Source organism: Rhinatrema bivittatum, chromosome 2 (assembly GCF_901001135.1).
Source record: "Rhinatrema bivittatum chromosome 2, aRhiBiv1.1, whole genome shotgun sequence".
Lineage (NCBI taxonomy): Eukaryota > Metazoa > Chordata > Amphibia > Gymnophiona > Rhinatrematidae > Rhinatrema > Rhinatrema bivittatum.
In genome coordinates this window covers 75,164,277-75,190,124 of record NC_042616.1, presented here as the reverse complement: position 1 = coordinate 75,190,124, position 25,848 = coordinate 75,164,277, and the positions used below count along the sequence as shown (strand labels likewise).

The window sequence follows — 25,848 nt, the reverse complement described above, 5'->3', positions numbered from 1 at the left end:
TGACCCATAATCTATATTAACCACTACTGCCTCACAAGCACCACTTAATTTACAGGGAGTTAATTCAATCTGTAAATTATTTCTATAAATCTATACTACCCCACCCATGCTCTGGCAGGCGGTTCTTTTTCACAGGCAGCTCGTCGAGTACTGATGATGTCACTGCGGTGATGGGCGGGGTCAGCGAGGCTGAGGCACAGCTCTGTCTCGCTCTTTCTCACCAGCACTTAACAGGAGCCAAGTTAAAGTCCACAGTGCAAACTCAGTCTATAAAGTGCATGTCCATTCAATCTCCTTAAATACTCGCCAGCAGGCAGTTCTTTTTCACAAGCAGCTCATCGAATATACAGGTGAATTTGCTGTGGTGATGGGCAGGGTCAGCAAGGCTCAGATACAGCTGACCCTGCCCATCACCACAGCGCTTAGCACAGCAGTCAAGATAAGGCTGGCACGCATGTTTTAAAATTGGGCGTGGATTTGTGTATGCCGGGTTGTGCGCACAAATCCACGCCCATGCGTACCTCTTAAAATCCGACCCTAACTGCTGTAATAATATCTTCTGGCAATGAATTCCAGAGCTTAACTATGCACTGAGTGAAAAATAATTTTCTTTGATTTGTTTTAAATGTGCTATTTGCTAACTTTATGAAGTGCCCTCTAGTCCTTCTATTACCTGAGAGAGTAAATAACCAAATTTATATTAGCTTAGTCCTTTCATGATTTTGTAGACCTCAATCATATCCCCCCTCAGTCATCTCTGTTCCAAATTGAACAGACCTAACTTCTTTTGCCTTTTCTGATAGGGCAGCCATTCCACGCCATTTATCGTTTTGGTCGCTCTTCTCTGCACTTTTTCCAGTTTTATATTTTTGTAGTTTCCAGTTTTATTGTATTTTTTATATATGCTTTTGTTTCATTATGTTTTACTTTTTGTTATACGTTGGAGGTACTTTTCAAAGGAGTTGCACATGCAAATGTAACATACCATTGTATCAATTTTCAAAAGCCCTTTTATGAGCTTAAAGTGCACCTAATGTGGGTAAAACCTATTGATAATTCAATAGCATATATTGTAGCAATTATCAAGATCCCACTTACACGCATAAAGTACATTTACATGAGTAAAATCCAGTTTTAATTGTGTAAATACTTTTGAAAATATCCCTCTATGCTTTTATCCTTTTGTGTATTTATGGATGGAATATTGTTAGCCATTTAGAATTGCAAGATAAATATAATAAAGAAAGAAAGAAACATCCTGGGTAATTTCTCTTTCAAAAGCGCACTAAAAATTATATGGGCACAAAAGTTCCCATGTACCAAGTGCCTAGCCAGCTTAACAATGTGACTCCTGCTACAGTTTCAGTAACCAATATGAATCAATATCAGATAAAGCAGGAGAAGCAACAGCTCTTTTTTCCTTTTATGTGATGTGGTTGAAGAAGAGTGCTACAGCAAGCTTCGAAGCAAATTTATGCAAAGAAAATTGTGTATTTTATAGCTATGATACTAGCAACAGGAAAAAAAAAAGCAAACCTATTAAGCAAGACAATAGAACTGAAACACGCAAAAATAGTGTAAATAAGTTGCAAAGTTCTTTCATTCAATCTCTGTGTATTTTGAATCTAGATCAGGCATATCCAACTAGGCTTGTGACCTCCCTTGTGATAGGAAAGGACTTTGTCCAGGGGTAGAGCTCTCAGGCATAAATCTATGAAAGCAAGAAGTATACTACCACTGTAGGCAGATTATGTCTGTGCAGAACCACAGAGACACTATTGGTTCAGGGCTTGCAGCAGACCTAATTTAAAAGGCTGTACATTTCCCAAAATGTCTACATCTTTATCTTTATTAGTATTTCTATACCACTCTCTGCCATGGCTCAGAACAACTGACATAAAAACATTCATACTAGTAAAACTAATAGAAACACAAAGGGGGTCATTTTCCAAGGAGTTAATTCCACAAATCACAATTTGCGGTATGTTGTGTGCTGGAGGCCAGTAAAGGTTTATCATGGTTCCAGTATGAGAGAATGAGAGAGAGAGAGAGAGAGAGAGAGAGAGAGAGAGAGAGAGAGAGAGAGAGAGAGAGAGAGAGAGAGAGAGAGAGAGAGAGAGAGAGAGAGAGAGAGAGAGAGAGAGAGAGAGAGAGACTTGCTATAGTGGCTCTTCCCTAGACAGGTATTTGTATCCCTATGAAGGCCCAACTAGTAACTCGAGGTGGGGATTAGGTATTAGTGTAGGGGGTTGGGGGCCACTTTCACATTCAACATGAGATGTACGAACAGAACAGTGGTCTCTTGTGAAGATTTGATGGCCTTCGGAGTGAGGAAACTCACTCCAAGATGAGATTTGGACAATGTTCTCTCCACCTAGCTTGTTGTTGCCCAGGTAGAGTGTCCATCAAGCTAGGTGGAGAGAACATTGTCCAAATCTCATCTTGGAGTGAGTTTCCTCACTCCGAAGGCCATCAAATCTTCACAAGAGACCACTGTTCTGTTCGTACGTCTCATGTTGAATGTGAAAGTGGCCCCCAACCCCCTACACTAATACCTAATCCCCACCTCAAGTTACTGGGTGGGCCTCTCATAGGGATACAAATACCTGTCTAGGGAAATGACACTATAGCAAGTCTCACTCTCTCTCTCTCTCATGTAGCCCAAATTGGGTTAATAGCACTAACAGTGTGTTGCATAAGGTAACACCCCTTTTTGGTATTGCTTGGAAAATGAGGCCCATTATCTTAAAATATATTCTAAAAATAATACAGTAAAATTCATAAAAAAAACTTAATACACAAATTAGTCTAAAACACTACTCCAAGTAGTATTTTTAGCATTTTCATGTCAAGGGATTTGCTCTTTCTGCCACAGGAGACCTTGTGGTGATCCCTTTTAACATTTGTCATAAATTCTACTTTCCAGAGGGATATTTTCATGCACAGTTCAGATTTCGCAAGAATGTAAAAAAAAAAAAAAAAAAGAAAATAGAATACATAAATATATAAATAAAATTGAACTAAAACCATTGTTCCAGCAATTACTTGCAAATTTGAGTTGTTTTTGTGATCAGCGGTTGTGAAATCTTTCAATCTTACCAGTTTTCAAGACATCCTCTAATCCCTTTGCATTCTTTTATATTAATTAAACAATTCAGATGTGTTTTATTGATTTCTTTTTAATGTTTCTTGACAGATTACTGCGATGCATTCTGACTGTGTCATGAAGAAGGAACAGGAAACTTGTCAGGAGAAAATAAGGAGGGAAAGTGAAACGTTGAACGATTCTTTCCAAGGTACGGATATGATATTTCTTTTTTCTCTGTCACTGTGAGGTATTCAACAAGAATTCTTATCTTAGAGAAGAATCATTAGCTCACGGTGAAACACACTGTGACAAGACCGCTAGGAATTCATATCCTTTCAGCAGTAGCGGGGCTAATGTTAGTTAATTAAAAATTTGTTATGATATTTTATGACAGGTTTGCATAATTTTACATGACAAGGTCTTGTTCTTCTCATAGTACTTTCAACTCTGTTTAACATATGCCTTAGAATACTATGCAATATAAATACCAATTGCCAATTTACTTGTGTCACTGCTATAGAGTGCAATGTATGTACAGAAAATTGATTATCATTCTGAATATTAATAGAATAGCCAGCCAGTGCCCTGACACATATGTGGAACACTTCCTGCTTTATTTTCAAAAGTGTGCATTACCTGTGACACGCAGTAGGTATGCTGATCTGTAATTTGCATACCCTCTTTTTGATATTGCTAATGTGGTAATGAAGACAGGTAAGTGATTTGTAAATAACATTTAGCAAAACATTCTATTTTAAATATTGCATCAAACTCTACATGCCATTATCTTGTGACAAGAGATGTGTGAAATTCTTTAAAAGAAGGTCATAATCCGATTTACAGAAACTACACAAAATTTTCCACTAAATGCACTTTCCCCTTGAAAGCAGGCTTTTGAAAGTTGCTACAAAACATGCCTTGAATTGTCCATGCGTTATATACATGTAATTGTACTTTACATGTGTAAATGGAATTTGAAAATTGCAGCACTAGCATATTATTTATACAAGCAACTCCTTTCAAATGACCTCCTATGTTTGTATATGAGGCAATGAAAGGTAAAGGGCCTTGTCCAAAGCTCTAACCACTATGCTATTTCTCAGCCCTCTTCTGCTAGCAGATCCTACCCGCTTGTTACATTATGATGATGATGCACCTGACCATTACATCATGGCTTCTCTGTCTAAAGAGGAACATTTTTAATGCAATTTATGTAGTTAAAAATCATTTTACTTGCATTAATCAGCTATCTGAAACTTGTTCTCCTTTAATGCGACTAAAAGTTCAGTTTTTCTCCACAATGTGCATATTTTTTGTGGCATTGAAACCAGATTTTTCCAGGGGTGTTAAGGTTAAGGGAGGAAAAGTATGCATGTAGATGACATTTTCAAATCTTCTTTCATACTTTTCCAGAAAAGATCTACTCACAGGAAAAGCAATTGCAAGTGATCATGTATACATTTTTCCTGGAGCAAATTTCAAAACAAAAGTACATGTGCGCTTTCCCTGTAAGAATTGGTGCAGGGCTCGTAGGTAAAAAGTACATGCATTCTTTGAACCATTGTGGACAGTCTAAAAATTGCCCCCTTAGTGCCATGCTTTAACTACTGCTGCTGTACCTCTCAAAGCTGTGTCATGGCTACTGTGCCCCTAGAAATCAATGCTTGGCCATCATATGCTTTGGAGCCACACAGCAGTACTAGACTACAAATCCATGCATGTCATCATTCCCAGACATGAACAGTGCTTTGTTTTGATTGGAGCAATCTAGATGTAGATCCCATGCGTTCTGAAAAATATTGCAACTTTAGCACCCCTCTGCATAAATCATGACTTCAGTGCCCATGGATTTCTGGATGCTCCTGTACCCTTCTGAATACATTGTGGTGCCAGCGGTCCTCCAGATGTTTTGAATCAGTGAAGTACCTCTAGACATATCTTGCACTTGCAGACTTTAAAACACATCATGTTGGCTTCATCTGGACCTATGCTTCTATGGACCTCAAGGAATTTTCTATTGCTGTATATCTTAAGACATGTCACGATGGACATGGTTCTCCAGATGCAACATGCCTCTGATAACCTTAATGCAAGTTGAACTGCCTGCAACCTCCAGGGTTCCTCAGGATGCATCTTAGTTATTGTGTTATGGGAAGTTAAATGGTGGACAGCATTGAGCATCTATCCTTTTGTGTAATAATGTATAGATCAGGGCTTTCCAAACATGTTCTGGGGACAACACAGCCAGTCGGGTTTTCAGGATATCCACAATAATATGCATGAGATGAATTTGCATATACTGAGCATGATATGCAAATTTATCTCATATATATTCATTGTGGATATCCTGAAAACCCAACTGGCTGTAGGGTCGCCAGGACAGTTTTGGGGAGCCCTGTCATAGATTATGTGCCCGTGGTGAAGTCCACATGGAGAACAGGATAACAGGTAATGTACACCTATCATTTGGCAGTTTACATGAACTCTGGCAAATGATTATATATATAAATTTCTTTATTAATAATTCATATATACTGTATATATGTGTATTATCAATGTTCAGTTCTCCACACCATATGATGTGCAAGTTAGTGCTTTTCTAAATGCCCACAATCTCCTCCTTCTTACTACTCCAGAAGCAAGGCGGGGTTTAGGAAAATGAGGGGCTGGTAGCACTGCAGGCGATAATGTTTCAGACACCTTTTCCATTAGTGCTACGGGGGTGATAGTGTGCAGCGTGGCCACAACCACGGCGTGTGAAAACGCACCGCCGCGATGTGGTCGCCTGCTCAGTACCGCCCCCTCGCCTCTTTTATATTTATAGCGAAATGATGAACCTTGGCCCATGTTTGTAAATCCCTTGATCTACTGTTGTAAGAGAACCACACTTACGGCTAAGCAATTTCACTTATTCTAAATTCTCACCTGTTAACAATGTCTGTAGTAAATAACTATAAAAAGGGTCCGGGATGCTGGGCTTGATGGACCCTTGGTCTGACCCAGCATGGCAATTTCTTATGATCTTATGTTCTTTTTGACTTCCACATTTTGGTGAAGAATGACACTAACTTCTGACCTTCTAGAACAGGGCTTCCCAAACCTGTCCTGGGGTCCCCACAGCCAGTCAGGTTGTCAGGATATCCACAATGAATATTCCTGAGTTAAATCTGCATATACTGAGTCTACAGGACAGGTCTGAGAAGCCCTGTTCTAGAGTGTTTAGAGTTATCTCTATTGTGCTAAGACTGCATGAAAACAAAAGGTCAAACATTTGAGATGCGCAGTCACATTTTTTTCATTTTGGTTCATTTTTTCTTTCAAGAGGATTTTTTTTTTTCATTTTATTTACTGGCAGCCGACGGCCCGAGAGCGGGAGATCGCTTCCGGGATCCCCGCTGGACCACCAGGGACTTTAGGCAAGTTTTTTTTTTTTTTTTTTTGGGGGGGGCGGGATTGTAAATAATTAAATCTGATCCGCGGGAATACGACCTTTTCCCATGGCTACATGAAACCGAAAGCAGAAACGATCGGGCACCTGATGCACATCTCTGTACAAAATACAGAAGTACAAGTACAGCACAGGCTGGCTTTGAGACTGGAGCCATTTTGATGTTATAAATGGTGCTGGTTTCAGGGCTGACCAACCTCATTTTTAAAAGACTCTGGTGCCTGGATTCCCACAGAAGGGATAAAGGGGGGGGGGGCAGGGGAGGACCCCAGACTAGGCATATTTCTGGAGGTTGGGTGAAGGTTTGAAAGGGCTTGAGGAGGCCTCGACAGAACCTGGCTTAGCCCAACCAGGTTGTTCCAGAACTCAGCAGATTTCTGAGTTGGGGGGAGGATGGCCAGAAGTACTAGCCAGGTCGGTCCAGGTACCAGTGGATTGGAGGGGCTCAACTCAGCTCAGCTAGATAAGCCTGGCTCTTGACTTCTTTCTGAGTGGATTAAAGGGCTCAGCCCAGCCAGGTTCAGCCCAGTCAGGTAGGCCCAGGCCCCCATGACTTGGCGGGGCAGTGTTTCTTAAAACAGTTTCTCAGTAAATTGCATGATTTTTTTTATTTATAACGCACACTAGTTTCTTAAATTAAAACACTCCAAAAAATCTGGGGTTTTGAGGGGCTGGCACATTTGTTTCAATTAATCAAAACTGGAAGGAAAATGTACCATTTTGGTTCAGATTACCCATTCATTTGAAATGAATGCACAATGCACATCCCTAATAAACATCCTTACACTGGCACTGTAGCAATTTCTGTAGTTCAGTGATTGTGACCTCTGCATACATCAATATTTTTCAAGTAACCCTTTCTACGACTCATGCATATGTACACTTTTATTCCTATTTTCTCTGCATCTGAAATGACAAAAAAAAAAAAAAAAAGCTTTCCTCAGGATGAAGCACTAGATAGCTCCAGCACTGCATGTTAATGTTTACACTTTCCTTATTATAGGAAATGCCGTAAAGTACATTGTAATGCTAAACAGGAATATTTGTCAAGATCATAATAAGGTGGAGACCTAATTTAGTTCTTTGGGTTCTTTAACTGTCTCTGCCATTTCAAAGTAGGGGGGGTGTAGCTTCTTTTAGATGACGCAAGCTCCCTAATGCTTTTTTTTATTACCTTCTGGGTTTCCTTCAACCAGGAACTTGTTTCATTCTTGTTAGAAGGTGGAACATAAAAATAAACTGTCAGCAGTGCAGCTGTTGAGATCTCCCCGTTAGCTTATTTACTTTATCAGAAAAAGCAGCATTGAAGGGATAAGAAAGCTGTTCAGACGCGAAGGAAAGTGTATTTCTAGGCATCCAAAGAAAAGAAATAGGGAGACTCTGACTTAGCCCAGTAGTTGCCAACGTTTGTTGTGCTGTAGCCACTCACCACTGGGATCACTTCCTCACGGTATACCATTACCTTCCCACCCCTCCCCGGCACCCAGAAGCAGTCCCAGGCTATCTGGCCATGGCATCCTCAGAGAGGCACAGGAGCCCTCTGCTAAGAGGCCTAGCGGGAGCAAGAGGTGAAGCAGCAGCAGCACAGGAGAGTTTTGTCTTGTTGAGCCTTTCCGGTGCTCTGTCATCCCTGAGCTGGGGCTGTCCTGGCTGAAGAGTCCCTGTGCCTGGGTGATGTGATGCATGTCCTGAAGTGATACAAGACTGGTGGAGTATGTTGTCTTAACCCATGGAGCTGGCCATACTGCAGAATGTGTTTCTACTTCCTGAAAAACCGGCAGGGTTGCTGGCAAAGAGCAGTATTGCTTTGGGTGTGGTGGATAAAAGCTGCCTCTAGAAGTCTTCCTGTACAGTAAGCCGGCTACACGAGTTGATATATTGAGAGTAGGAGTGCTCTGTATAAAGATGCCATCTGATGTTCGCCAGCTCCTGCCTCCAGCATCTGGTCTCCTGGCTCCTGGTCTTCATTCTCCAGTCTCTTGACTCCTGGTCTTCATTTTTCAGTCTCCTGCATCTGTTCTCCTGGCTCCTGATCTCCAGTCTTTAGCCTCTTGGCTATCAGTCTTCTGACTCCTAGTCTTCAGTCCCCTAACTTCTTGCTCCTTCATCTGGTTTGCATGGTCCTATATTGGCCTCTTTATTAGCTGTCACCTTTTATAACTGACTCTCCATAGACATTTTCCTACATAGGAAATGGCAGTAGGTGACTAGCCCCGCACCTCTGCTGCCCGCCCATCACCTCTGAACTGTATTGAAGTGCTTGTCACTTCGCTGCCTGCTCCGCACTTCTGAACTGTACCGGGATGTTTGACTCTTTGCTGCCTGCCCTGCACCTCTGAACTATATTGGGTGGTTTAACTCTTTGCAGCCTGCTTCATACCTGTGGACTGTCATTAGCAAGAACTCATAGTGCTATGCTAAAGACCTGTATGGATATTTATTTATCTATTTAATTATTTATTTAACTTATTTATTTGTTAATTTTTTCTATACCGGTGTTTGGAAAAAAAACATCACATCGGTTTACAGCAATTACGTTAAACATAAAATCAAAATAAATACAGAAATAATAAAAGATCAGTTAAATACATTTCAGACTTAAGACTCCGTAATTTAACTTTAACTATTATTCCCATTACAATCTTAAAATAACACTGAACAAAGTAAAATAAATCTAAAAAACCAAATAAATGACATAAAGATACAATTTGTTATAGCACAGTTCAGGTGTCTGTAAAATGCGTGGGAAAGATGATGCTAAGTTCGGTTAGCCTATGCCCTCCTTAAAAGCTTGATTAAATAGCCATGTTTTGAGCATTTCCCTAAACTCTGTAAATTTAGTTTCTAGCCTTAATTCTGCCAGGAGTGTGTTCCATATCTTGGGCTCTGCAAGGGATATTGCTCTATCTCTGATGGAAGTTAGTCTGGCTGAAGACAATGATGGTATGACTAGTAACCCTTTATTTTATGATCTTAAGTTTCGCTGTGGCATATGAAACCATATAGATGCATTTAGCAATTCAACCTGTTCTCCGTGAATCGCTTTATGTAAAATACAAAGGGGTAGATTTAAAAAATTTGCGCAATTGCGTACTTTTGTTCGCGCACCAGGCACGAACAAAAGTAAGCTGGATTTTATAAGATACGCGCGTATCTTATAAATCCGGGGTCGGCGCGCGCAAGGGGGTGCACATTTGTGCAACCTGCATGCGCAAAGCGCGCGCTGCCTGTTCCCTCCGAGGCCGCTCCGATTTCGGAGCGGCCTCGGAGGGAACTTTCCTTCGCCCTCCCCCCACTTTCCCCTCCCTTCCCCTACCTAACCCACCCCCCCGGCCCTATCTAAACCCCCCCTTACCTTTGTTGGCAGATTTACGCCTGCTAAAAGCATATGTAAATCTGCGCGCGCCAGCGGGCTGCTGGCGTCACCCGACCCGGGGGCTGGTCCGGAGGCCTCGACCACGCCCCCGGGCTGGTGCCACGCCCCCGAAACGCCACGTCATTTCGGGAATGCCCCCGACACGCCCCCTCCCCACCCCCTCCCCGCCCCTTTTACGAAGCCCTGGGAGTTGCGCGCGTCCCGGGGCTCTGCGCGCGCCGGCGGCCTATGCAAAATAGGCGCGCCGGCGCACAAGGGCCCTGCGTGTGTAAATCCGGCTGGATTTATGCACGCAGGGCATTTAAAATCCACCCCATAATGTTTTGTCTTGGACCCATTTTTCAATGGGTAACCAATGTAGATCTATTAATATTGGAGTAATATGATCTTGCTTATGTGAGCCAGTTAGTATCCTCGCTGCAGAGTTTTGTAAGATTTGTAGGGGTCGAATGGTGGATTGAGGTAAATCAAGAAGTTCCATCATCTAGTCATGGGGCCTGTGCTCTCTTCAAATAGGTTGCCACTTATTATTGCGCTTTGCTCTTTGCGTTCATCTGTGTGTTAGTGGATAAGATAACATGCTCGCAATGTAACCTCTGCTCAGGTAGACTCAGAGGTATCCCGAAGATCTCTGGTGCCTCCCCTGTGCCCCCCCACTCCCCATCTTCCTTGTAAAAAATGCTTGCAGTCGTCTCACAAAAACAAATTCCAGAAAAGAAATAAACTGACAAACTATTGTGAGCTGCCTATGAGGCAAAAGCTTCCCTGCCTGAAAGGTAGGCCACCAAAAGAGTTTCCTTTGTCCCTTCTCTGTGTGGTATTGGAAGCAAACAAAAACCACCTCTGATAAAGAATGAGACCAACAGATAAGGGCTGTGATGTAAAATTTCTAAATTCTTCCAACATTTCCAAATTTTCCATGTACTGTAAAAAAAAAAAAAAAAAAGCATTATTCAGATACCCATTTCCCAAAAATGACACAGAGAAAATCAAATTCTTCCCGCTTCCCATCTCAGAGAAACAGAAGCAACGGCAGTCCTACTTTCCCATCCCCCAGCAGTCTTGCTCTATCTCCCCTTCCAGTCCCCCACAAGATTGCTCCTCTCCCTTCCCAGTCCCCAGCATTCTTGCTCCTCAGCTCTTTCTCCCCCAGTCCCCTTCAGTCTTGCTCCCGAACCTCCTCTCCCCTCCCAGACCTTCCAGCCAGACTCATATGCAGTGCAATAATGTAAAAACAGAAACACCATCATTTCTCATAAAACAAAATCAAGAAATATAAATCAATCATAATAGTAAACCATGCTAATAAAAATAGTATTTCAATTGCCTTTAAGATAACCTGTTGCCTTTAAGATAACCTGCTAACATCATTTGGCCATCGGGCTTGTCCGGAGTCAGCTTTGGTGCCCCCCCCGACCTCCCTCCTCGTCTAAATTGCCGGCGCTGTATGAGAAACCCGCCGAGAGAGAGAACACCTGAGGGAGAAAGGAGCGCCGCTAAATTCTACAGGCTGAGAGAGAACAACCGAACCTGACTCAGCAGGAGTGAAAGAGAAGAGAAAAAAAAAAGAAAAAATCGCCACAACGCGAGGGAAAAAGCAAATTTAAAGAACTTCCTTACCAGCTCCAAGCAAAGTAAGACTTTTTCCAGCGACACACTATCCCGCCCACTCCCTCCCTGAGCTCCACTTCCTCCAATCTGGAGACGGGAGCTGTGTCCACGTGGGCGCCTGGGAGGAAGGCCCAAAAAGCCTTTTAAATTTGGGCTTGCATCTCCGGCGCCGTGCGCCAGGCGTTGCGCGCACGAAGGAGCGCAAACTAAGGGGCCTGCCCCTTAGTGCGCCCCTTCGTGCGTCCAATTGACGGATCATTAACTGCCTACACCATTGCTTACAACTCAACTGAACTCGTCTGATTGATCCCACCATAGGAAGACTCACCGCCGGTCCTCCACACACCATACTTCTCATCTACTCCAAGAACAACGCTTACCTTCTACGCCCCTGGAAAGGACGCTACTCAAATCAACTGACTCTAAGCTTAAGTATAACCGTTTATCTATGCTTTAGATTTGTACTTCATAAGCTGATTTTCTCTGTCTATTTCACTTCCCTCCTACCCTATTTCACCGCCAACCTACTCCTTAACCGCAGCCTGTTGCCTTATCCCAACCATTAAACATTATACTAGAGTCCCCCCCCTAAAGCCACACTGGTAAGACACAGAAACCTCTTACCCATCATGACCACCCCATTCATGCAACTCATTGGTATCACTACATTCGCAATCATGCTACTTAATGCACAATCCATCACTAAAAAAAACACCCCTAATTCATGACATACTCACTGATGACAAACCCGACATTCTCGCCATCACAGAAACTTGGTTAAAAGAATCTGACACCGCCCTTATCAATCAACTTCCTATGCAAACATACGACATATTCTCAATTCCCCGACCTAAAAAAAAAGGAGGTGGCTTGCTACTAGCTGCCAAAAAGGCATTTAAATTTGCTCACAAACCCATCACCCCACCACACAAACTGGAAATTAGCCTTTTCACAACCTCCAATCTCAAAATATGCCTTGCCTATGCCCCACCTGGCCTTCTTGAAAAAAACCCTTCCATCCTAATTGAATTTATTTCAAAGCACATAAACATCCACCTTCCAGCAATTATACTTGGTGATTTTAACATCCATGTTGATGCTATAAATCTGACTCCCGCCTGTGAAGCAATACTGTCTGCTTTAGATGCTCTAGGCGTCAAACAACTTGTTTCTAACCCCACACACAAAGCAGGCCATACCCTGGACCTTATATTCACCAATTCCCTCATCAATTCCACATCACCTTTATGCACTGCTATCCCATGGTCCGACCACCTTCGTGTTGACATTTCCTGCTCCATAAGCAACTCATTCACACCCACCCCACACAAAAAAACTATCCAATTCCGACGCAATTGCAAGCAAGAAGACTTAGTCACAAGCCCTCACGCAAAAGCTCGAAAAACTTGACCTTACAGATGCAGACACTGCCCTCAACTCCTGGTATTCTCTCACTAATAATATTGCTGATGAACTATGTCCCTTGCAATCACGCATGATAGACCCAGTCAGAAATAAAAAACAGCCTTGGTACTTCAGTGAACTAAAAGACAGGAAATGCAGCCTAAAAAAATTGGAGAGTAAATGGCAAAAAAAACCCACCCCTACTCTTCATGTCACCTTCAAAACTCACCTACATGCATACAGAGCAGCCATTGATAAAGCAAAAAGAGACTTCTATGCGCTCAAGATTCATCACCTGCAATTCAACCCTCGAGCCCTCTTTGAATTAGTAAGCTCTCTAACCAAGTCCAGTCCCAACAACCTCCAGGTCACTGATGATCAGGGCAAATGTGATGACCTCGCCACTTTTTTCAACACAAAGATTAGCAATATAATGGCACGATTCCCTGCTACCCAAGCCTCTTCTGCTTGGCACTCAGTTAGCAATACTGCAAGGCTCCCTGCCCTTGATACCGTATCCACAATGGAAATTGAATTTCTCTTAAAAAAATGAGGCCTTGCACACACCCATCAGACACCATACCGACTAAAACCCTCCTTGCAATCCCTAGCATCATCGCCAACCCATTGCAAATATTATTAACAGCTCCATCTCTCTTGGCTCCGTACCCCAGATACTTAAACATGCCATTATTAAACCTATTTTAAAAAAACCTTCACTAAACCCCTCTGACCTTACCAACTATTGCCCGATCTCTATTCTGCCATTTATTGCCAAAATCCTGGAAAAAGCAATTAATCGTCAGTTATCTGATTACCTAATCGAACATGACATTCTCTCACATTCGCAATATGGATTCCGACGACACCACAGTACAGAAACCCTACTTATTACCATGACTGACTACATGCTCAAAAGCCTTGACTCAGGCATTTCCCATATCCTGGTCCTCCTGGACATTTCTGCCACTTTTGACACTGTCAATCTTAATATAATGATCCAACGCCTTACAGATATTGGCATTACAGGTACTGCTATTCAATGGTTCCAATCCTACCTGCAAGACAGGCACTCTAGTGTTCAAATTGGCAACTGCTCCTCCAAAACCATTCCACTACCACATGGTGTCCCCCAAGGATCTTCCCTTTCTTCCACCCTGTTTAACATATATCTCCTCCCTCTTTGCAAACTTTTAACCAAGCTTGGTCTCCCGCACTTCATCTACGCTGATGATGTGCAACTTCTCATACCTGTTAAAGACTCTCTTCAAAAAGCCATTGAAACCCTTAACCACTTTAGCTACAATCAATGCACTCCTGACAAACAACTTCTTGGCACTCAACACGGCCAAAACTGAGCAACTTTACATTTCTCCGCAAAGCATTCTCCCTCCTCTACTACCAGGAGCAAACCCCAACTCCACCGTTGCTTTCAGCCAACATGTTCGCAGTCTTGGCATCACTATTGACGGCCACCTCTCATTTAAAAAACATATCAACAACACTCTCAAATCCGGTTACTTCAAACTACACGCCCTCAAAAAAATCAAACCCCTTCTGCACCTCAATGATTTTCGCACCATACTACAAGCTTTCATTCTTTCCAAAATAGATTATTGCAACGCTATACTGCTAGGTTTACCCAAAAGTACGTTGCTACCGCTACAGCTTCTACAAAACGCTGCTGCACGCATTCTCACTAGCACACATAAAAGCGACCATATCACCCCTATTCTTAAAAACGTACATTGGTTACCTGTTGCCAAAAGAATATCTTATAAAACCCTCACACTGATCCATAAATATATACCTGTTATCTGTAAAGCCTGTTGCTAATTTTTGTTAATTGTAAACCGCGGTGATGTATCTTTTTACGCACTGCGGTATATAAAAACCTCTAAATAAATAAATAAATAAATAAATAAATAAAGCCCTTCACAACCAAGAAATGCATTGTTTATCTGACCACTTCATCTTTCACAAATCAAACAGACCAATTAGGCAACAGCACAGGGCTACTCTTGTCATACCATCACCTAAGCAATCCAAGCTTGCTTCCACCAAAGCACGAGCACTTTCATTAGCTGGGCCCGTCCTTTGGAACAAACTCCCTCCCTTCCTGCGGCAGGAACCCTGCCCAAAAAAATTTAAACATAACCTAAAAACTTGCCTCTTCAAGCAAGCTTTCGCTTAACATCCTACCCTGGCACTTTACTACTTGTAATTGAATTCCTTAATATTATTATTATTATATTTTTATTCCTATATCCCCCATTTTCCTGTAAATAGATCCTCCCTTCCTTTCCTATTATATATGTGTTTGATCCTTTTTTACTTATTCCCCTTCATAAGTTAAGTTCTAATGCTGTCTTGTTATTATCTGTTCTGTTCCTTGTTACAATTGGTTCCAATTTCTATGTAAAGCTCAGTTAGCTATAATTTTGTTTTAATGTAAACCGATGAGATGTTCCCAATGTTCATCGGTATATAAATCTTCTAAATAAATAAATAAATAAATAAAAACAGAGCATGTAATAAATAAGAAAAAGGATAAAATAAACACTTTTAAACATTTCTAAAAAATCAATTTAATGTTTCAATACAATAAAATTAATAAGGATACAAAATTTTCCCCTCTCCATACCTGGGAACTTTTGATTTTCAGTTACCCTAGATTGTTGTGGAATAGTGAAGAGGAACTGGGAAAGCAGGAAATATACAAATTTTCTTCTGTCTCTGTCTCACACACACACACACACACACACATAATCCTCTCTTCTTACTCCCACTTCCTCACTCCTCCTTCCCCTTCAGGCTCACTCATTTACCCCTTCCCTTCCCTCCTAGTCACTCACTCCTACCTTATTGCTCAATCACTGCCCCTCCTTCCCTTTCAGTCACTTATTCCCCACCCTTTCCCTCTCTGTCACACACCTCCTCTATTCCACTCATCTCTTCCCTTCCCTTTCAGTCACTCACCCTCCTCTACCTCTGCCACTTGCCAGGTAAGATCCCCTGGCGGCCGCAGGCAGGGCCCGTGCTAGCAATTTTGCTGCCCTGTGTGAACAATTACTGTGCTGCCCCCTTTTTTTTCACAGAATTTTGTGTTTCCCAGTAACCAAAACACAGTAGAAACTGTCAGTCTCACACTGTTACAGGCCCCCTTCCCCACCGAGAAAAGAACATGCTCCCTTCAGCAAGCTAAAAGTTTAAAATTGACACTTCCCTATGCCTCAGTTTCAAAACTGGGCAGGAATCATCCACCAACAAGTATGTAAAAATGGTGTCGGCTGGCCTTGTAGCTGGCACCATTTTGTTGAACTGAAATGAATGCACTGCTATGGTGCCACCTAGTAAACTTATGTGATATTAGGCCCATTATAACATGTATTGGGTGTGGGTTTGGTCCTCAGAAAGTCTTGAATAAACTAAATGACAATAATGATATAGTAAACTTCCCATACTAAAACAGTACTATCTGCCAGCACTCAAACAGAAATAATCTTATCTATGAAAAGGCAACTCTGCAAATATTACACCAGGCAATACAGGTCTTGTTGAAAAAAACCAGAACAAACCAGGCTGCCATAAATCCCAACATAGAAACTGCAAGATAGCAGAATACACCAACTCAGTTAAACATGCAGAACACAGACTTGCCCTTACGAATTACAGATTAAAGAAACCATAAAATATAAATAGAAACATATAGACAGAAACTGAGCTGGAAATTGCAACAAGTCAGACTCTGTATGCATTGCAGCAATGGCGAAACAAACATAACCAGACCTCAGAAACCATCAAACAATAAAATCAAGGAATATAAATCAATCCTTTTAGTAAAACCATACTAAGAAAAGGAATATTTCAAATGAGCTAAGGAATAGAATAACATCTAATAATTAAGAGCTCATACAAAATTTAAACATTTTCCAAACATCAATACAATATTTCAAAATGGCAGACAGAGACACCCAATAATAAAATAATGATGGAAAATTTACTGCACTCCGTATCTTAAAACTTTATTTCCAGTCACCCTGAGCATTTTGTGAATTAGTGGGGCAGTACAAACTTTCTTCATATACACACTTTCTTACAGTCACACCTACAATTCAGACAGGTTTCCATTCACACACACACACAACCCAGTCAGGTTCACATAGAAGCACCCATACCTGATTCAGGTTCCTATTCACATACGCGCACACACTCTGTCACGTTCCCATTTGCAAACACACTCCCAGGCGAGTTTCCATTTTCATTCACACACACACACACACACACACACACACACACACACACACACACACACACACACACCATTGGAGAGCAGATAAGAGAGCCTATTCTGTTGTTCCTCCTTGTGTGCTAGCCCCTGTGCTAGTCAAATCTCACAGGGCTAGGACTTCCTCTGTGCTGATCTCATGCATCGTGAGATCAGTAGAAAGTAGTGCTAGGTACTGAATGCTGGCACAATGAAGGAGAAGGAGAATGGGCACCTTCTTCGTGGGCTTCCACTTCTTCTGCTGCTGGTGGGATGAGGTCCACTAGTGGCTTTGCGAACTTCCGCCTCTTCTTAGCTGCCGGGATCGGGTCCACTGCCCTGGATGCCCCCTACAGCATGGTGCCTGGGGTCCAAGGCTCCTCCCTGTCTACGGTACACTACTGGGTATGTTTTCACCTCACAGAGGCCTAAAGGCAGTAATGGCTTTTGTCAAAAGTCCTTTATCTGTATGACGTTATCGAAAATAATTCAAGTGAAATTGTTTTGAGAAATGTTTGCCAACAAAAAGCTGATTTATTTTCTGTGGTCTCTGGTCCAGTGTGGTTTATTTTATTGATCAGCAGGTAAATATTCAATGCCATTTAGACAGAAACATTTTGTGTTTTTCATCTTAATGGCAACTTTACCATCTTGCCCTTTCTTCTCCAGCAATAACTGTGAGCTGAAGTAGAAGGGGGCATGTTGGCGTCCTTCTGGGGTGGAGCAGAGTTAAGTGACTAACTGATCCAGCTAATTACAATGTCAACAGTTACCCAGATATGTTAATAACTTAACCTTCAATGTGTACCGTGATCCCAGATAACTGTAATCAATACCAGCTATATTCCAGATAATATAGGTGGCAAAGTGGTGATATGAAGTTATGCACAACTATTTCACATTTTGTGGCCCTACTGGCCCAATCATGCCCTCCCACCTTCCTCCCACCCAAGGTTCAATGCTAAAGTCTGCATCCTGAATCCCCCCCCCCCCCCCCACACACACACACACACACACACAACCTGGTGATGGTCTCCCATGCCTCCTGACACCCATTCCTGCTCTCTTGCTTCTGGTTCAGGCAAAGTATTTAAATTAAAATTGTCTCCAGGGCCTTCCTGCCTCTCTCCCCTCCCCTTCCCCCTTCCCTTTCCCTCTTACTCTTCTGGTACTTTCTGGCTGAAAGAAGTGTAGCCAGCTTCATGGTATCCAGGACCTGGAGCCTCTGAGGTTGCTAGGAGAAGCGAGCCGGAAGCATTGCTTCCATGGAAGCTCTTCTGTCAATACAAGAAGAATCGGGCCCCGGGTTTGTGCCTTGGTTGATACCAATATCCAGGCCACAGATCTTTCAGTCAGAAGGAACCAGGAGAGGAAATGAGGGAAGGGGGGGGGGGGGGGGGGAGGGCGCTGGAGGCAATATGATTATTATACTTTATGAAAATCCATTTGCTGGAAGGCACCAAGACTTAATAATGCTGCCACCTTATGCATTCAGAGCACACCAGATACCCTACACAGCTCACTGGCAGCTGCCTTCACTCTATGCAATGAATACAAAGCAACAGAAAGCCCTTACAGAAAGAGCAGTTATATGCCTGTAAGAGATGCTAAGGTAACACATGCAGCTGCATTCTTCTTCTCCTTAAAGCGCCTTATAAAGACTCCTCTCACTCCCATTTCCATGTCCCTCGGATATAGCTGGCACACAGAAGCTATCCTTCCATGAGAAACCCCTAATGAGTCCTGGGGAACAATATGAAAAATACAATTACATATAGGACTGCACACTTTGGAGCAACCACCCAGTAATCAGCTTCTGCGTGCCTCAAATGGGTGATGTTTAGGCAAAGAAACACTCAATGGCTCTGTTGCAAAGCTGACTTCCTCTCAATGTGCTTTCTTGATCACAGGGCTGAGGGGCTCACTGGATCCTCTTCCAGTTCAGGCTCTGTCTCTGCTGGGATGCCATCCCTGAGAGCTACGTTGCGCAATATGCAGCGGGCTAGCACTATCTGACCTATTGTATAAAAATCATACAGCAAAACACCCCCAGTTTGTACAAACAGCGGAATCTACTTTTTTGAGAAGCCAAAAATGCACTCCATCATAAAGTGAGCTGTTGTGAATGCCTCATTGTATCTCCTTTCTGCTGGTTTCTGAGGTTCAGGAGCAGGGAAAAGAATTAATGGCTGGCAGCCATGTTCTCCATCATCGGAGCATCAGATAAAGTGCCTGTGAAGTGCTAGATAGATACTGACCATATTATGTGTAGCACAGCTTATACAGAGAGGATTAGCCCATCACCCTTAAGTTAACTTAACCTTAGGAGTGTAGGTGGTACGCTCACAGTACATTACATGTAGGGTGGCCAACTGCCCGGTTTTGGACCGGACAGCTCGGTTTTGCAGTCTGTTGTACAGTGCAGTGCAGCTGCAAAAGAGACAAGGGAGGAGAGAAGCCTGCACCAGGGGACAGGATTTTAAGCTGCCCGGCGGCCGCGTGTGGAGCCCAACCCATTCACGGCCGAAGATGAGGGAGGCGCCAGGTGGGCAGTGAGTGGAGACCATCCTGCTTACAGCTGAAGATGAGGAAGGCACCGGTGGGCTGCAGCCGAGGAGCAGTGAGCAGCTGATGATATCAATGTGGCCTGAGAATGTGTATATGCCTGCACAGAATGACAGGCACAGTGACAGGAGAGAGTTTGTGTGTGTGTGTATGCCTGCACAGAATGACAGGCACAGTGACAGGAGAGAGTTTGTGTGTGTGTGTGTGCCTGAGAGAAATCATTTGAGTGATTTATTCATTGGCTTCAACCGTTCCTGGATTCTGTTTATCTCAAATATTGACTTACCTGGCAATAATTTAGCCAGATAAGTGTCTAAATATGGAAAAACTTGTCATTTAGATGGATAACTTGTGATATTCACAAATTTATAATATCAAATGATCAAAAATCAGACTAAAAGAACAATAGTAAAACAATACACATCTCATCAGAAAAAAAGTGAGTCAATAAATCAAACTTAACTGTTAGGAAAAGCTTTCAAAAAAGAAGAGTCTTTAAAGTCTCCCTACATTTTTGATAGTTTTTCTCAAGGTATAAGGCAATGAATTCCAAAAATAGGGATCCAGACAGGAAAACTAAATTCCCTGTTTCTTTCAAGCCTTATATCCCTTGATGAAGGTAGTACTAACACAACTCCTGCTGTGAAGAGTCAGGCATCCAATTTTAAACTGGATGGCTAGGGAGATCTTGAAGAAGAAAGGTAACATGATTGTACTTTGATTTACCAAAAATTAATTTAGCTTCCGTGTTTTGAAGTGCTTGGATCCTCCGTAATTAGTACAAGAAAGGCCATGAAAAAGAACATTACAGTAATCCAATCTTGATAAAATGAGCACATAAATCCAAGTTTTGAGATAAACAGAATCCAGAAACGGTTGAAGTCAATGAATAAATCACACAAAAGTTAAGGGCTTTACATAAGGAAAGCAATATGAATAGAAAAATTAGCAGTGAATCATATTTAACAACTAAAATGGTGATGACTTCCTTAGTCTGAATGCTGGTGCCACCCAAAATAGGAGAAGGAAGCTCAATAGAAATATATTTACCGACTAACCAACTAACCTTTGACCTTTAATTTGAAGGATTTCAGCCAGTCACCTTGGTTAAACAGCTGTTGAAATTAGAAAGCAAGTATGGTGCTGCTCTATCGCAATTTGCAATAATCTGGATGTAATCTGCATAAAAATAGCTTTGTATCAGCAAGGTAAGGGAAGCAAGATACAGTATAAACTGAAGAGAATAGGAGACAATATAGAGCCCTGAGGAACACCACAGGTCAAAGAACTGGGTGAAGAGTCTTGAGAACCACAGGTTAGGAAAATGGACACTCGTTAATTTACATTTTTTTTTTTTTACTGTTCTACTTTTTCAGTTCCTCTGACATAATATCGCCATGATATTAAGCTGGAGGAAGTACAGAAAAGCAGTCTTTTATGATTTTCTGTACACATTTTGGCTCCTAAAAAAGAAACACATGCTCCGGGGCAGGCATGAATTTTTGAGAGTACAAATGTGCACGACGGGAGCACATTTTTTTTTTGCATTAGGGGGAAATAGCTAATAGCCTCATCAACATGAATTTACATGTGATGAGCACTATTAGCTATGCGCTCTATTGGACGTGCGTTTTGGACGTGCTAACCCCCATTTTTATCCGGGGGTTATGGACGAGCATCCAAAAGGCTCGTCCAATCGCTTGTTGAGCCATGTGCTTCGGCCAGTGCATGGTATTGCTTCGACCTGTAGCAGGGTCAGAAGGATGTGAACCAAAAAATAGCATGAGAGAAAAACAATTTCCACGCGATATTGCATGTCTTGATACAAATAACAACTCCTGAGTTCATTTTTTCCCAAAATCTGCAATATTTTCTGCTTTAAAACATGTTATTATACCTCATGAAGTGGCAACCCTCCTTCATCAGGATATTTTGCAACTGTTTTGCCAATTTACATAAAACCTAGCAAAAAAAAAAGTTTTTTAAGTGTGATGCACTCTTTTTTTGTGCAAAGCGAAAACATTTCTCCCAAAATAAGGCATTTAACACATAATAAAGTTATTTTTGGCACATAGGGACAGTGGCATGTGGGTGCATATGTGCGCAAGTATATCGGTCCATGCCAGGGACACAGCTATTTTAAAATTTGCGTGCATATATGCATGCGCGTAATAACATTTCCTGGCCACGTGCAAACGTGCGCCAAATTTTAAATAGGCGCGTGCATGGACACGCAAATCCCATTTCTGCCACGTAAATCGGAGAATCTTCAAAGAGGCACGCTCTGATGCCATTCCCGGTTTTATCAGTTCGGTCCCAGTTTGCTGAGTTAAGAGATCGGTCCTCCAATCCCTCCTAGTTTAATAGCCTTCACTCCCCCCAGTTAGTCCTGACCTTTAAAACTCCGCAGCTCTATTTTTAATTTACAAGTCAGCCATAGTAGAAGAAAAGTTATGCGGCAGGGGTCCTGGGTGTGCACAGGCTTGCGTAAGTATTCATGCACACAGCTCAGCTTCAAGCCTTGAAACGCCCATGCCCTGCCCAGACCATGCCTCGCCCCTTTTTTAAATCTTCCCAAGATGTGCATGTTCCAGCACAATCGCACATATCTCTGCAGTTTTTAAAATCTGCTCAGTGTGCAAGAGCCTGAGATATTCACACATCCTCTAATTAATGTGTGCATTGGGCTTTTAAAAAGCGCCTTTTATGCCCTATCCCAGCATAGTAAATGACTCTCAAAAATTGTACTTGAGGCAATGGAGGGTGAATTGATTTGCCCAAGGTCACCAGGAGCAGCAGTGGGATTTAAACCCTGGCTTTAAAGTTTTACACTCTCTGTTCCTCCTTAGTAGTGTAGAGAGGAATAATTGGTCAGACTGAAAGGGACAATTGGTCTTCTTCTGCTGTTTTCTACTATGCTAGTCTGTAAACTTGTGTGCAGGAGTTAAAAAAGTAATGAGACAAGCAACTACCAAATAATAGTATCACAGAGTACACATACTGAGGCATTGAAGGAACAGATTAGAGATCACAATGTTCTTCCTTTGGCCTAATATGGGATTCAAGCGAGTAACTCATTCCCAGTACCATGCCAGCTGTGCCACACAGAATATCCTGCTAGGAAGAAAGTACATAAAAACATCATACACCCTCCTGTGGGGGCATATTTTCTTTTCACCATTTTTTCCTAAGGCTTATTATTCTCTCACCCCCTGCCATGCACACACACAAACATACACACACACACCCACCCCCATAGTAGAAATACTTAATTATAGCTGCTGAATGATTGAAAAGCAAACTCCTGGGGAGCTTTTCATGTTTCCTTGACCACTGATCTTCTGTTTCTTTTCAGTTGTATTGAAACCTTCAGGAGGTTTTCTCGATTCCCTGCAGTAATACCAATGTACTTTTTCTCTCCAAGCCAAATTCTCTCTCCGATGGTCTTTTCAAAACAACTGAAGAGCTTTTTGCATCACAGCAGAGTGCTTCTTTTAAAATATAACATAGTCTAATTCATGAAGGTGACAAACATTTTGTGAGTGGTACTAATTATACCTGCATTTGTTAAAAATCTGCATGATTATTACATCGGTTTATTTATTTATTAGAGGTATAGCTCACAAATCCTAAATACTTGCTCTTGAAAGATTAGAAGCAGTATGAAAATATATGTCTTACAAGAACAATTAAGAAATGTCTCAGCTAATTAAACACAGGAACATAGTAAATGATGGCAGATAAAGACCCAATGGTCCATCCAGTCTGCCCAGCAAGCTGCTTATGGTAGTAACTGCCGCTCCATGCAAGTTACCCCCATGCAGAAATGTTACAGCCAAAGTTAACTTAGGGAGCCCCATTTCTTTATTTCCATCCTCTAGCCTCGAGGGATGTACAGTGTTTGTAACAAAGATATTTCTTTCCTGTATCCTCAGTGAATCGTAGTGTATGTCATGGGTATTCATGGAAGGCGATAGTGTTTTCCCAGTTTCATAAGTTTTAAAGTTATCATACAATGACAACACTTTACTGTTTATCCTTTCTGATATGCTAAAATAATCTATTTATTGGTCTTGAAATGCAAAAGTCAGTTTTATTAGCCATTAACAATACAAAATAACACAGTTCACCTGATCAATATTTGTCTGGGCTTTCAATTACTAAGCTGAACTTTACTTGGATTTCTTTATATTTAAAAGCGATTAGAGGATGTTGCTGAAGTGGGCGTGCCTTGATAAGAGCTGTCCACAGAGCCCCCCTTACCCTCACCTGGCCTGCTACACAGACTCAGCCAACACGAAATATTGAGGCACATTATTTATTTATTTATTTATTTATTTAAAGGCTTTTATATACCGAATGTTGCGAGCGCGTCCTCCGGCTGCTGATGAACCGAGGGCTTGGAGGCCTTCGGATTCTGTTCCGAGCGCGAGGAGCACGGTCACCTCTAAAGCAGATGTGGTGAGCCCTTGGGCCACGGCAGAACTCAGGGAGGAGCCCCAAGCCACACCGTGGGAGGTGAGCTGGTGCAAGCGAGGAGAACCAGGCAAGGCATGGCTGAAGCAAGGACTGGAGAACAAGGTCTGACCCTCCACCGTACCTGCACGCCCAAGACAACCAACAACGTAATGTTGATTGATGAATGGTCCTCCGACTGCTCCAAGCCCTTTCGGACCTGCCGCTGGGTAACGGCATAGGACGGCAGGCCGGACCGAGGACGAGGGCAGACAGAGTCCTTGGAAGACAGAAGACATCACAGATGAGGGCTGAAGCGAGGACATCACAGACGAGGACTGAAGCGAAGACATCACAGACGAGGGGTGAAGCGAGGACATCACAGACGAGGGCTGAAGCGAAGACATCATAGATGAGGGCTGGGAAGGAAGACATCATAGATGAGGGCTGCGAAGGAAGACATTGGCACTGTCTCTCAGGATGCCGTACTCAGTCAGCACGGCTGGACTGGTTGCGGACCACCCTGTCCCACTGCACGCCCTACACAGCCCGAGGAGGCTGGTCGCGGACCATGCTGAGAACGGGACGAGGGCAGGGAAGAAGCGGGTTACTGCACTCCTGGCAGTCTGAAGCAAGCTGGAACATCGGGAACTGGAACAGGAACAAACATCTAGGAACATCTGGAACCAACATCAAGGAAACAAGCAGAGACACAGGACAGGGAGCCATCGAAGAAAAGACGACCACGGAGGACCTGAATCGATCAAGAAGCACAGATGACTGTGGGACTCAATCCAAAGGCAAACAGGAACTGAAGTGAAGGTCCTTTTATACTGCTGTATATAGGCAACTCCCTGGGAGGAGTTCACCTGGACCACCCCTCACTGGCCCTATAACTGAGGAAGAGTGCCGCGGGCCGGCCCCTACGGAGAGGGCGTGGCCAGAACCAGGAAGTCCAAGCAGAGCCAAGCAAGCCACAGGCAGGCCCCAAGAACATTGAGGCCTCTCAGGCCCTGGAGCAAATCCTGGATAGTATGCAGGCAAAGTCCTGGCTTCGAAGCGGCCTTCAGAGGAAAAGGTAAGCTACGCAGCACAGGAGGGATCGCAACAGTACCCCCCCTCAAAGGGGTCCCCCCCTTTCAGAAGGACCAGAAATACAAGGCAAGCGAAGAAGAAGACAAGCGAACAGCACCAACGAGCGAGCAAGCAAACAGCACAAACAAGCGAGCAGGCAAACAGCACCAATGAGCGAGCAGGCACACCGCACAAACAAGCAAACAGGCACCAAACAGCACAAACGAGGGCAACAACAACCAGCAAAAATGAGTGAACGGACGACACGATGAGAGACCAAGGAGACGAGACATAGGGAACACGAGACCAAACAAGCAGTGACCGCGCGAATGGGGACCACGCGAGCGACCGAGCGAATGGGGACCGCGCGACTGACAATACAAAATACACAAAAGAGGGAGCAAGGGAGCGGAGAGCGAGGGAGCGGAGAGCAAGGGAGCAGAGAGCAAGGGAGCTCAAAGAGGAAAGAGCGAGGGAGCGGAAAGTGAAGGAGCGAAAGGCGAAAGAGCGAAGGACGAGAGAAGGGAAACAAAGGAACAAAACACAGGAACAAGGACGAC

The 25,848-nt window shown here is 42.9% G+C and overlaps 1 protein-coding gene across 1 annotated transcript in view; it reads left to right on the top strand.

Annotated features, from left to right (window-relative positions):
• ADCYAP1R1 (ADCYAP receptor type I) overlaps positions 1 to 25,848 on the top strand; it is a 596,453-nt gene that overhangs the window by 164,674 nt on the left and 405,931 nt on the right. The window contains exon 3 of the mRNA XM_029588349.1: positions 3,197 to 3,296. Within this exon, the coding sequence (XP_029444209.1) occupies positions 3,197 to 3,296 (100 nt within the window). The remainder of the gene's footprint in view (positions 1 to 3,196; positions 3,297 to 25,848) is intronic.